At 36.0% G+C, this 15,099-nt stretch overlaps 1 protein-coding gene across 7 annotated transcripts in view; it reads right to left on the bottom strand.

Moving 5' to 3' along the window:
- Nucleotides 1–4,909: 4,909 nt before the first annotated feature.
- The window catches only part of cbfb (core-binding factor subunit beta), a 50,930-nt gene continuing 40,740 nt past the window's right edge, over nucleotides 4,910–15,099 (bottom strand). For 4 of the 7 annotated variants that reach the window (XM_073850658.1, XM_073850660.1, XM_073850657.1 and 1 more), the window contains one exon: nucleotides 4,910–7,689. In XM_073850658.1, coding sequence (XP_073706759.1) covers nucleotides 7,621–7,689 — 69 coding nt within the window. In that variant the 3' untranslated portion in view covers nucleotides 4,910–7,620. The remainder of the gene's footprint in view (nucleotides 7,690–15,099) is intronic. The other 3 variants (XM_073850661.1, XM_073850659.1, XM_073850656.1) reach the window with 1 other exon arrangement.

Below are 15,099 nucleotides of genomic sequence, written 5' to 3' on the forward strand. Positions count from 1 at the left end.
CAGAGAGGCCTGATACAGAGGTGGACAGTCTTGTAATTAATTTTACTTCTTTTATGACATGTATTGACCATTAAATGTTGTCTCTACAAATGAAACAGGGTGACATCCATTTGCTCTATAAGAGAAGTCTCCAGCAAAAAATAGAGTATACTGAGCTAAAGAAACAAAAGCTTCTAGGTAAATCCACCTTCGCTTCTATAGCCGTGGTCTCTCATCTTGATTCCACAAAGTAATTTACTATTACTACTCTAAAATATAAATTAAATGTGAAATAATCAAATGAAATAGAATGATTAATAGTACATTTCCCTTTTTTAGAAAATGACCTATATGTGTCTGTATGAAATCAATAAGAGAATCAAATACTGCATTATCTTTAGTTACACTGATAATATTTATTTATGGAAAAACAGTGTTAAACAAACTACACAGACTATGTTTAAGTGACATATGCACTTTTCAAACGACAGACTGCATTTTTTTATATATAAATTACCCTGCATCACATATATGTGCGGTCATCTTTGACTTGTAATATAATAGTACAAATTAATTGGGCAAATATCGCTGTTGCTTTCGTATAAATGAAGCGGACATAACTGAGTGGCCGCGATCTAATCCTGTTTACATAAAGTAAGCCTGCTCCAGAGCAGGTTTACGTTTACGGATCTGTTGCTATGACAGCAAGTCCCGGATGAGCGTCGAAGAACCGAATGATCCAAGATCGCGCGAAATCGTCAACAATCAAATCCAGCTAACTTAGTAAGCGAGGTACGAAGAACGGACCCCAGGACAAACAACTATCACTAATCAACAACAACAACAAAAAAACAGCTGTGGATCATTCAGGAAACAACACAGTATTAAGTATCAAGTGTATGTAAACTTTTGAACAGGGTCATTTTCATAAATCAACTATTATTTTCTCTTGTGGACTATATGAAATATCTTATTCAGGTCAGTACTAAATAAAAAATAACATGGATTTTGTATGATTCCTCTTATTTAGATAAAATAATTAACATTTTGCAGATTCTACAAAGTGTATAGTATGTAAACCTCTGACCTCAACTGTACACATGCATAATATATTTAGGGTTAGCAAACCCTAAATGAATCTTTCCACTGCCTGAAGATCAGATTTATATACCACTGTGGCTACACTGCAGAGTAGAAAATATTTACTGTAAATAAAGATGAACTTTGATTTAGTAAATGCTGGTATTCTGCATCACTGTTTTGCTGCTTATTATTTAAAAACAAATTGATCCATTTCAGAAAATGCTTTTTTAGAATGGTTTTCCCTGTATGAAATATAAATACACTGTTTACTGGTGTTATGTTTACTATGTCTTCATGGCTCTCAGAGAAGAGGTCAGGATGGCTGCAGGCAAAGTGGCTGAGAAATGAGCTCCAATCCATAAGACAAATTGTGGCTGTTATTGTAAGAGCCAAAGAACAAAGAATCAAAAGCTTCTGTTCTCCTTTGCCATATTTACTATCAAAAAACTTTGTTAGATGAACAGTGAACAAATCACAGCTGTTCAAAGCTGGCTGAAGACTGAGCAAGACAGTTTGTTGACAGAGGTTGTTAATAAGATTGAGAGACTGTCCTCAGATCAAAAACATGGAACTGTAATAGATTTTAAAATATTAGCCATATTTTATCCATATGAAAAAGACTATATAAAATATATAGATAACACTTTCATCTTTCAAATTAAAGTAAAATCTATATGAATTGTAAACTTACTAAACGTTTGGTGCTTGACTTGACAGTGGCAGATTCCTTCAGGAAGGTTTTGTGTGGATAAGAAACAGCTCCTTAAAACAGATGAAGTTTACAGCCACACTCTGGGGTGAAGAGATCTCTATTAGAATTGGAAATCTGACTGGACCAGTAAAGGCTTCTCTAGTCTTTGACTCTGATAAACACCATGGTATTCTCAACAGTGTGCTTACTAGTATAGTATACAAGTATCTCCAATAAGACCCTCAGTAATATCACACTGACTTGTGAATAGGTTATACTAAAATAAATCTGTCTGTATTTATATCTTTATTAGGCCTAAACACAGTGCTTGTCAGGCAAGCCATCAACTTTAAAACTTTATAATTAAACGGAAAATCAGTTATTAATGCATTTGAAAATAGCTTCAAATTGCATTTAGAAATGTAAAATACAACAGATACAACGCAACAGATAAGCACGGTACGACTTTCGATCTTCCTATGTGACACCAGTGGAAATTCTACAAGTTGCGTGCGATGTTGTTGAAGAGTTTGAAAACATGTTACTTCAAAACGGATTTAAGGCTAACATGAAAAGTTACGTTTTTAAAATGACACTTTTCTCACATTTTCTCGTCTCATATTCTTCTTTTCTTCAAGGTTTTTCAATACATAGACGCATCGTACCTCTCCGTTTGTCATCCACGGACCACGGTACTGGAGTTCGCGCGCATATGAATCGTTTTTCAAAATAAAAGTACGCCAAATGAGATTGACAATCAAATAAAAGAAGAGGTACTTCACTGTTCACAGGAATCAAGTTTTACACAATGAAAGACTGCAGGATCTGTTTCAAAAATGAGTTATTAATCAAACTGATCGTAACAATTTACATCTTCCAGTCAGGTGATTTTAGCAGTGAGGTGTCATTTTAATCTGGTCCAATTTAATGAATATCTAGATTTTTACGTTTACACACCTGGGTGAAGTTTGAACTATTTGTACTAGTCTATCCACCTATCAATGTTATTTTTTTTTCAGTATAAGCGGGGGCCTGGCTTCTGGTCTCATTCACTTCCAGCTGATTTTTTTCTGTATGAACAGCTTGTTTTGTTGTTTGATATTGTAAATTGGTATGTCTTAACATATTATTTTAACATATAATCTTAAAGGGATAGTTGACCCAAAAATGAAAATTTGATGTTTATCTGCTTACCCCCAGGGCATCCAAGATGTAGGTGACTTTGTTTCTTCAGTAGAACACCAACAAAGATTTTGAACTCAAACCGTTACAGTCTGTCAGTCATATAATGGCAGTCAATGGGCTCCACGGCTTTGAGAGTCAAAAAAACATACACAGACAAAACCAAATTAAACCCTGCGGCTCGTGATGATACATTGAGGCCTTAAGACACCGAACAATCGGGCTGTGCAAGAAACTGAACAGTATTTATATCATTTTTTTTTACCTCTGATCCACCGCAATGTCCAACTGTCCTGAGCGTGTTCACAACAGTCGGAGCGTGATGTGTCATTGTGCTCTGGCATAAAAAGCGCATTGTCGCACATATACGCCACTCATTGTGTACACAGTGCAGAGAGATTGTGTATACGACGGCTACTCAAAATGGTAATTACTTGTGCTTATCCTGATTGTTGCAACCGATTAAAAACTAAAAGATTACGTTTGCTTGCACAAACTCATCTGGGAGTGTTGACTTTTCACTGACTCCCAACTTCTGAGCCTGATTGACTGAAGTTATGGTCACTTGCTCTTCGTCACAGTTGTGAACGTGCTCAGGACAGTTGGACATTGCGGTGGATCAGAGTTAAAAAATGCTATAAATACTGTTCAGTTTCTTGCCCAGACCGATTGTTTGGTGTCTTATGACCTCAATGTACAAGCTGCAAGGGTTTAATTTGGTTTTGTCTGTGTATGTTTTTTTGACTCTCAAAGCCGTGGAGCCCATTTACTGGCATTATATGACTGACAGACCGCAACGGTTTGAGCTTAAAATCTTTGTCTGTGTTCTACTGAAGAAACAAAGTCACCTACATCTTGGATGCCCTGGGGGTAAGCAGATAAACATCAAATTTTAATTTTTGGGTGAACTATCCCTTTAACTATGGTTTGTAGTGCAAACAGTTTTACCATTTACTGTGGCTAATAAACCGGAAGTCTCACCCATAGGTTTACTTCCGTGTTGAAGAATAAAGTGGATATTTTTCATGAGGATCTATAAGGCAAAAAAAGTTGAAAAGTTTTAAAGTGTTGAAGCTCCATAGTGAATAACATTCTTTCTTTCTTTCTTGTAATACTTAAATAAGGCCACTGCCAGAACTTTTGTATCTACTCTCATGTGGATATCTCACTCCACGCATCCTAAAGCTCAAAGATGGCTTTGGCATTAGATGGTGGACATTAGAGGTGGCAATGGAAACTTTCAACGTCCATCTTTGCCTGCCATTCACCAATGCACATGGGGTTGGATGCATTATGAGCCTGCAGGGTTCCTTCGCTGCCTTCTTTCTTTTGACTTGCTTTCCAGCTTGTCATCAAAGGAGCCAACAGCATTTACGTCATCCCACTCGTCATAGTGTTCAAAGCAGGATTCATGGAGGTTAGTGGAGATCTTATATGGCTAACTGGCTCTCCAGCTGTCCTGCACAGTCAGTGGTCTCCTTCCAGCCATCATTCCATGTGCTCCAGTTGACATCCTCTTACCAAATAACAATAGAGGCCTGGAATCTCTGGTGGCGAGGAGAAAATACTTAAGCATTTTTGCTATAGTTGGTACCCAGAGTTCTTGCCCTTTAACAATGTGCCAGACTGGAGCCTTCTAAAGCTCCTCAGCTCCTGAACTCTTCTCTCTGGTTTCTTCTCTTGACCCCAGTCTATTACTTTATCACATATATTCCATGACATCCAATAGTCATTGTCAGCATTTTGTATGATATGATTTGGTAAAATACTTAACATTTTGCAGATTCTGCAAGTTGTGTAAACTTTTGTCCTCAACTGTATTCAGAAATGTGATGGAAATTACATTGTGGAATTACCCTTTTGAGTTAACATAAATTGATATGTGAAGCAGTGATTTAGATTATTTAGCACATAAAATGGTAAAGTAATTTGCACATGATCTGCGAAAAAAATCACACACACAATGAATGAGAATATGGTTTGTAATAAGTTTATTAAGAAACAAATCAAACATAACACTTCAGTTAACAGTCCTCCTTGCTTAAAATTAAAAACAGAAAAGAGCTAAAACCAAAGACCATATAAAAGCATCCCCACTTCTTCAGGGGGTCAAAGGGGAAATGAAAGCAATATCAATACAGAAATACACATTTCATCATAGCGGAACCTGATAATGAAACAACCGTATACCTGCATCAATAACTTAAAACAATTAAGAAAATAAACATTTTATTTATTCATTCATTAAAAAAGAGCCATCCACTACCTGGTGTGTACTGTATTTTGCCTTAATGCCAGCATTAAGTAAAAGGATGAGAGAGAAACTAACAGAGGGCCAGCAAAGGTTATTTCTTTGATACGCAGCAATAAGACACACCTAGAAGCAGAGAGTTGATCTGCGAGACTAATTAAAGCAGGACTGTTTTGCGGACTCTGGCTTGGTCAAGTGATCTTCAAAATATATCCAGACCTCAATACCCTCCTGGTGCCCGGTCTCTGACCATTGTGTGGTATAAAAGCCCACTCCAACTATATAAAGCTTTAACGTTCTAGTAAACCAACATTAGCTTTTCCTCAACACTCAGACAACATGAACTTGCTCTCTATAAATAAGCTCTCCTTTGTGTATATTTGGTTTAAGCTAGAGGTAGGCCGTACTTCCTGACTTCAGCATCTCTTGGCCCTTAAATTCTTACCAGAACCAGAACACAGAAATGACGCACCGTTAAATATCATGTTCAAAATCAAATTCCATTTGTGATTCAGTTTATGCTTCTAAACTGTCTTTCCTTCCCTACTTTCCTATCACTTTATCAGTGTTTTTCCCTTAACAACTAACATCCAGTCCAGCCACACTGACTCTCCCGAACCACTAAAGCAGATCCCAGGACCTTCGACCAAAGGGTACAAAGAGGTCTCTATTATTCTTTATTATACCTACTTGCATATATAATAACAGAGTCAGATATCAAATGTTCAGGAACTTTAAATCTGTCTGGAAGTGACAGATATTCAAATATATTACTGTCATTTCTAAATGTTAAAAACTTTTATTGGAGTCATATCTGGTATACATTGTAAATTGGATAAATTTACCTTGTTGGGTGTGTTCACACTTGTCATGTTTAGTTCGATTAAAACGAATTGCTCTGTTAGGTTCATTTGAGTAAGTGTGAACGCTGCCATCCGAACCCTGGTGCGGTTCGAATAAAATATGAACGCAACAAATACTTCTAAACAAAACAAAAACAGGAAGTAATGACTAGATGCGGCACTATGCGACATGATTTCATGAAGGGAACAATCGGTGTATCCAAAACCAAACGAGCAGAGGGCAAACGTGGAGCAACGAGGAGGTAAAGTGCCTTTTATAAGCTCTTTGTGAGTTCGCAGGTGGTGAAAATAAAATCATATGCATGCAACAACAAGCGCGCTTAGCCCAGCAGAAGGCATTGCGTCTATTCGACTTAAAGCGGCAATCAGCAGACAGTTCGGTGAATGGGTACTTTGATGGCATACACCCGCAGCGCCGCTTTAAGTCGAATGCTTTTCGAACCTTCTCTTTTTGTTTGGAGTGTTCGGTGAGTTCCGTCATAAATATGTCATTCAACCCGACCAATCAGGTTGTGAACGTATCACTTTGCCTTTAGGTTCGGTATCCTTAGGTTCGCGGTCAAAAATGCCAGTGTGAACGCTATGCGGACCAGAACCAAATGTATCATTTTCCTTTTTGGTCCAGACCAAATGAACCGAACTACAAGTGTGAACACACTTTGAATCTCATCTAGAACTAAAGACGTGTGATATTTTGCGATGTAATAAAATTCTCCATTTTGGAGAACTGTCTTCAATGACTAAAAAAAAAAAGTCTTATTTTTAAGAATTCCAGAGTAAAATAGAATATGTAGCAAAACACTGAAAATCCTGCTTGAGCTAACTGGGTAAAACAATGACATTAAAGGAAGAAAAAGCAGATGTAGGCTGAAAAACCGAATCTCTGCTTCATTTTGTGTAACACTGACCTCAATATTTACTTCCCGCTGCTCAGTTCACGTTCTAAAACAGGAAGAGAGTGGAAGACAGAGCACAAGGATGGTAGAAGAAAAGACCTCCTCAATCACAACATCAGCAGCCTCTTTCTAGATTTTCTTTTTAGACATCAAAAAAAAAGTTCTACTCTACTGCACAAATCTACCTAGCGACTAGTTCTCCTATGAAGCACGAGGACAGACAGGTTTATAATATATAGAGGAAATGAAAATACAAAAAAGTAAACATCCTGACTTTCACACACAATACGAATAAAATAATTAAAAAATGCCATTTCATTACAATAGGATAAAATAAGATGCCTTGCATAGAGGGGGAGGGGGGGGGGGGGGGGAAGAGCAAACATAGGTAGGAAAACCATGCATACCGAAAGGCGATATGGGGGACTTAAACTGAACGTATCACATAGTGCAAAAATCCCAAGAAGAACCGAGGGACTAAATCAAATGCGAATGAATCTCACATCAATACCAGCCCAGCCCAACCCACCCAGCCCCTTCACCAAACATCCCAGCCGAAAATCCCCACCGGTGTGGACTTTGGTCTGTCCTGTGATAAACAAGGCATCAGGAGATGAGATTGCCGTGGTGTTGGAGGTCTTATGACCCTATCCCTGCCCACTTTGGTGAATGCCGCTAGCGCATCTTGTGATCATCAGTGTTGCCCATGTTGGAGCCAGGGCTGGGGTCCTGCTGTCGCCTGGGCTGGGTCATCACACACGCACACAGTCACACATGCAAAAACGTGCACACACACCCCAACAAACAGAGACAGAATACAGTTAAAATGATTGTGCTGCACTTGAGTCGCTCACATGTTAGTTCTCAAAACTACAAACAACAATAATAGGTTGCAGCCCACATGCAATATATCTTTGTGTCCAGCAGGGGACGGCAGAGATCAACTTCAGCCTGGACGCTAAAAATTGAGCAGCTTTTTTTGGTTGAAGTGGCAGACATTAGTCATTAGTCAGGGGGAAGTCTTCAAATCACTAGCCTTAAAAATAAAGATATGACTGATGGCCTTGTCACAGATACATATGTTTATGTGCCTATGTCTAAATCTCTCTCTGACATAGATGTCTGAGCACAGACAGGGCAGACGGACGGACGGACAGACAGACAGGCAGACGGTGAGAGAAAGATAGACGGAGAGGCAAACATAGTGTATCTCACATAGTGTGAGGTCATCATCTGTGGAACCGGCGATTATAGCACGTTCTAACCCTAGAGCTACGCAAGGCTGTTTTTACTCGACCCGACGCCTGGGAATCCCATCTTTAAGCGTGCACATTAACAGATGAAGCTGTTATAGCGGCCGTACACACAGCAACAAAGCAGTCTGGTGCATAAACCTACTGTAAACAATAAGCTTTAGCAAGCTGTAGATTATTTCAATGAACTGCAGAGTTAAATGCATTTGACTACTGATGCTTTATACACTACCGTTTAAAGGTTTGAGATCAGTAAGACTTTTTTTCAGCAGGAAGACATTAAATTGGTTCTTTATTATGAATCACTTGTATTTCTCATTTGTAAGTCACTTTGGATAAAAGCATCTGCTAAATGAATACCAAAAATATCTATTTCAAATACATGCTGTTCTTTTAAACTTTGTACTCGAAGAATAGCGAAACTTATGTTTCATGAAAATGTATTATGGTTGACACAAATTATTAAAGAGCACCAAATAAGACTATTAGAATGATTTCTGAAGGATCGTGTGACACTAAAGACTGAAGTAATGGCTGCTGAAAATTCAAATTGCCATCACGGGAATAAATTACCTTTAAAATATATTAAAATATACAACAGTTATTCTAATTTGTAATAATATTTGACAACATTACTGTTTATACAGTATTTTTTATCAACCTTGATGAACATGTTTTTTTGTATTTACTGGTCCACTGCTGTTCAAAACTTTGGGATCCGTAATATTTTTAATGTTTTAAGGATTTTCTGCTCATCAAGGCTGCGTTTATTTGATTAAAAATACAGAAAAAACTAAAATAGTGGTTTTCTATTTAAATATATTTTAAAATAGAATTTATTCCTGTGATGCAGTGCTGAATTTTCTGATTAATTACTCCAGTCTTCAGTGTCACACAATCCTTCAGAAATCATTCTAATATAGGCTACTGATTTATTATCAATGTTGGAAAACAGCTGTGATTCTTAATACTTTTTTGAAACCTGTGATTTTTTTTTCAGGATTCTTTGATGAATAAAATGTTAAAAAGAACAGCATTTATTTAAAATAGAAATTGTCCTAATAACATACACTACTGTTTAAAGTTCTGGGTCAGTAAATTGACTTTATTTCTTTGTTTGAAAGAAGTTAATACTTTTATTCAGCAAGGATGTGTTAAATTGATGAAAAAAGATGGTTTCCAACTAGGGCTGCACAATATATCGAAAAATTATCGTTATCGCGATATTAGTATACGCGATATCAGCATTGCAGAGAGTTGCGAAAATTGACATTTAATTTATGTGCCAAACATTTGTGCGTTGCATGCATAGGTTGTCCTCATTTGACCAAACAGATGGGGGCTTACTATCTTTATATCCGCCTCCCAAGTAGGTTCTATAATGCTATTGGCTAGAACGGGCGAACAGGTGAACCCGGTGGCTCAGAGCAGAGAATGAAAAATAAATACGGCAGGAGTATGAAGGGAGAAAATGACAGCAGCGCTGAACTTTTGCCTAAAAAGAACTGTACAGGAATCAAAATTGCCACCGTTTATCCTCCCAAAATTTAATCTGCACAACCTCAAATTATATTTGGGAGCATTTGTGCGAGTGCGAGAAATTGTTGTGGTGCGACCTAGTTTCATTTCTTTACAAAACTTTTGCTAACCTAACTACTGCACAGACTGCTGTGAGCTGATGCGTTCGCCGTTCTCTCCAACATTAAATAATCATTTAAACTTAATCTTTATTGCTACCTTTAATGAAGATTTGAGATATTAGCCGTCTTCCTGTCACTGACAATGCGCACCGCTGAACCAGGAACCGGACGTTTTTTTTCTGAAACCTCTGTTCCGGATTTGCACAAACTGCATTGCAATTAGCGGTGTGTGGTATGACGATTTTTGACTGTGGACAGTAAAAAGGTTCTGTACAACGCGGCATTCATTCACATCAGATGATAACTCAGCGGCCGAGTTCCACTCACGAAGGGGAGTATTTTCCACTGGGGACACGCTTTTCAAAATCCTGTTGGTGTCCTCCGACTTTCAAGTGGTTTGTTAAAGTAATCTCGTGTATTGCAGAGTGCATGCTATGCACTGCCGAGAATTTCGCGCGATCCTTAAAATGAAACCAAAAGTAAAACGCGTAGGCAATTTTAATACCCCACGTTTAGAGAGCGACTCCCCAATGCACGCAAATTAGGCTAGATAAAATATCTAGGCTGTCATTAGAATGTTGTCTATAACTCTGTATCATACTTAAAAAAAAATTCGGTCTCTATTTGCACTTTGAATATTGAAAGAGTAGTCTACTTTAAATATGGCTGCATTTATTGTCTATTTTTTGTTAGTTATACTGTACTTTTTTAAAAATTTGATTCTGAGGCTTTCAGAAACAGCCCATTTGATTTTCCTGGCAATTGGAATCAGCCATGAAGAATAAAGATCAGTGCATTACTAACAAGAAATTGGGTGCTCCTAATTTTTTTTTGATGGTCCTAACTTTTTGAAATTTAATAGTAATTTTAATAAAATTTTTGCTTAATAATATGTTTTATTTAAAAAAAAAAAAACAGGCAAAAAACAAAAAACAGGCAAGGCAAGGAAATATTTAGTTTAAAAGATGCTCTTACATGTAAATAAAAAGTAATGTTTGAAAGCAATTCATTTTGTGTTTGCAGGTCTATGGTAAAAGCAAACCAGAAATCAGAATATCTGCCGAGGTTTTAAGTCATTCATAGTGTTTTAAAGTCAAAACTTCCTTGACATACATTTTTTTTAGCCTGAATTAGATTTAATTCGGATGACAGAAGAATATCTATTACCTGTTTATTTTAGCATGATCATTACATATATAAAAGATTTTTAAAAATAGATGATAATAACAATAATAATTATTGAAGCATTTCTCTAGGGAAATGTAATATCGCAAGAAATATCGTTATCACAATATTCAACACCAATATCGCATATAGCATATTTTCCCAATATCGTGCAGCCCTATTTCCAACGTTAATAATAAATCAGTATATTAGAATAATTTCTGAAGGATCGTGTGACACTGAAGACTGGAGTAATGGCTGATGAAAATTCAGCTTTGCATCACAGAAATAAATTCTATTTAGTATATTAACATAGAAAACGATTTTTAAATTCCAAAAATATTTCACAATAATACTGTTTTTCTGTATTTTTAATAAATAAATGCAGCCTTGATGAGCAGAAAAGACTTTAAAAAATCAAATATCTTACTAATCCTAAACTTTTGAATGGCAGTGCATATACCTTTTATTATTAAAATGTTTTTATTTTTATTTCTTATATATATATATATATATATATATATATATATATATATTTTTTTTTTTTTTTTTTTTTTTTTAAACAAACATGTAAGTGACAATAATGTTGATCAGACAATACCTTGCTGAAGAAAAAAAATGTTTAAACCAACTGATCTTATCTTATTTTAGCAGGTCTAGCTGAGTGACCAGATGGTCTACCACCATAACCAGCTGAAAAATACACAAAAACTCCTGTAAAAACCAGCCAACAGACCAGGCTGACCAGGTAAGACCAACAAAGCAGCTAGGTTTAAGTTTAAGATTTTAAATTTAAATTTTTCTTCCTCAGCATGGCAGTAAATAATAAAAATGCACTATAGGGCTATATATCTATAAGGCATTATAAAGCACAAAAAGCATTTTTATGTTTGCTCTGTAGTATTTAAGCTAAGAAAAAGTGTGTTTGTGTGCATGAGAGGGCGCAGCATCGATCATACGGAGCCCAGCTGAAGCACTCTCCTGTACCACAAGTCAATAGTGCTTAGATTTTGCTGGGCAGACAGCGCTGCTAATGAAAAAGATCAATACTAATGATATATTAATACTTTCACTGGCCCAACATCACTCATGCTCTAATCCCACCTGCAGTAAAGGCCTGGGTTTCATGAAAAATGGCCTATCTATTTTTCATCCATCTCTTTACCATCTATCAAGCAGAAGGCCATTACACTCTTCGATATCTTTCAGCTTTGATTCGCCCCCTCGGACTCCCTGCATAGACAAACAGTGACGGAACCGCATTAAGACGCGCTCAGAGAGGACAAATAAGTGTTTACGCACAAGCGAATGTTCCTTTTTGTCTCTCAGTGAGGTCATAAGTGATTTCGAAGTCTCTAAATGCATTGTTCGCCCTTTCAAAACGAACCTGGCCCGCTTTCCCAGAAAACGCTGGCTTCCTGCTGATCCAGACTGCTATTGTGCTGGTTTTTATCCAATTACAGATGATGGAGTTTAAGATTTGACCACAGCTATGTGACCATTGTACAGCGTGAAGGCTCAAGGTACGATCCCAGCTCAAGTATTATTCGCTTTCCAAAATAAAGCCGACCGAACAGCGCAGCTCGAAAACAAACTCTGAACTAAGGTCAGACTCAACACTGCTTGGATGAAAAACACAATTTGGTTGAACTGCAGTATTATTTATATATTACACTATTAAAAATGAAGGTTCTTTATTGCCATGACGGTTCCGTGAAGATTACCTTTGCATTACACACAAGGTTTTTAGTGTAAAAGGTTCTTTAAACATTCAAAACTTTTTTAGACTTTTGGGAAAACAAAAAATGCTTTTTGACAGCATCATTGTGAAAACCTATATTTGGAACCTTTATTTATAAGCATGTACCATTTAAAAGTTTGGTGTCAGTAGGATTTTTGGTTCCATAAAGAACCATTCAGTCAAAGGTTCTTTAAAGAACCATTTCTTGCTTACCTTTTTATAATCTGAAGAACCTTATTTGCCACAAAGAACCTTTTGTGAAACAGGTTCTTCAGGTGTTAAAGGTTCTTTAAGGGACCATTTAGACAAAAAAATTTTGTCTATGGCATCAAGAAGCACCTTTATTTTTGTATGCGCTACATATTGTATAATGTTGCATAGCTGTGTTAAAATACTAAACCCTAAAATTCATAACAGCGATTATTTGAATTTAAATATTTTGCAACATTCTAATGTCACACTTGATCAATTAATGCGCTTAAAAAAAATCCTACTGACACCAAACTTTTAAATGGTACATGCTTATAAATAAAGGTTCCAAATATAGGTTTTCACAATGATGCTGTTTTTGTTTTCCCCAAAGTCTTAAAATAACCTTTCATCTATGGCATCGCTTGAAGCACCTTTATTTTTAATAAGTGTAGTGTAGGCTAGAGATTTGATCCAAGCTCAAGTATTATTTGTTTTTCAAAATGAAGCTGACTGAACTGGTAGCTCGAAAACAAGCTCTGAACGAGGATCAGATTCCACACTGCTTGGATAAAAAAAAATAATAATAATATGGTTAAACTGCAGTATTATTTACATACTATACTATTAAAATAACGCTTCTTTATTGGCATTGATGGCTCCGTGAGGAACATCCATGGAACATTTGCATTACACACAAGGTTTTTAGTAGAGAATGTTCTTTAGATTATTAAAGAAATTATTAAAAATTAAAGAGATTATTAAGAAAAAAAAATTTCTTTATTGTTCTTTAGATTATTAAAGAAATTATTAAAAATGAAAGAGATTATTAAGAAAAATTTGTATTTTAAGAACTTTTTAATGAAAGGTTCTTTGGGGAAGCAAAAAAATGGTTCTTTTATGAAATCTTAATGACAACCCCCTTTTGGAACCTTTATTTTTAAGCATGTATCATTTAAAAGTTTGGGTTCAGGAGGATTTTTTGAAAGAATTTAGACAGTGAATACATTTAGAATGTCTCAAAATATTAAAATCTAAATAATCTTGAATATTGGAGTTTAATATCTGATAGAGGTTTGATCCGAGCTCAAGTATTATTCACTTTCGCAAAATGAAGCAGACTGAACCACGCAGCTCGAAAACAAGCTCTGAACTCCACACTGCTGGGATGAAAAAGACATATTGGTTGAACTGCAGTATTATTTATATATTACACTATTAAAAATAAAGGTTCTTTATTGCCATGATGGTTCTGTGGACATCCATGGAATCTTTACACACAAGGTTCTTTAGATTAGAAACAATACTTATTTTAAGAAATTTTCACTGAAAGGTTCTTTGGGGAAATAAAAATGGTTCTTCTACAGCATCACTGTGAAAAACTCTTTTTGGAACCTTTAGTTTAAATGTGTACCATTTAAAAGTTTGGGGTCAGTAAGATTTTGACAGTTACATTTAGAATGTTACAAAATATTTAAATTCAAATAATTGCTGAATTTTGAGTTTAATATTTGACCACAGCTATGTAGTGTCATGTAGAGTTTTGATCCAAGCTCAAGTATTATTCGCTTTCCAAAATAAAGCTGACCAAACCATGCAACTCGAAAACAAGCCATGAATGAGGGTCAGACAATTTGGTTGAACACCAGTATTATTTATTTACTACACTCTTAAAAAAAAAAAAAGGTGCTTCACGATGGCATTGAATAACTTTAACATCCGAAGAAACTTTCTGTTTCACAAAAGGTTCTTTGTGGCAAAAGAAGGTTTTTCAGATTATGAAAAGGTAAGAAAGACATGGTTCTTTAAAGAACCTTTGACTGAAAGGTTCTTTGTCGAACCAAAAATGGTTCTTCTATGGCATGGCTGTGAAGAACCTTTTAAAGCACCTTTTTTTTTTAAGAGTGTACACTATGAAGTGGGTATTTTAGGAACGTTTCACTGAAAGTTTTTTTTGGGAAACAAAAATGGTTCTTTTATGGCATGGCTGTGAAGAACCTTTTAAAGCACCTTTTTTTTTTTAAGAGTGTACACTATGAAAAATAAAGGTTCTTTATTACCATTGATGGTTCGGTGAAGAACATACATGGAACCTTTGCATGACACACAAGGTTCTTAGTGGAAAAGGTTTTTCAGGTTTTTTTAGTTAGATAAGTGGGTATTTTAG

The sequence above is a fragment of the Garra rufa genome, chromosome 11, assembly GCF_049309525.1.
Source record: "Garra rufa chromosome 11, GarRuf1.0, whole genome shotgun sequence".
NCBI lineage: Eukaryota > Metazoa > Chordata > Actinopteri > Cypriniformes > Cyprinidae > Garra > Garra rufa.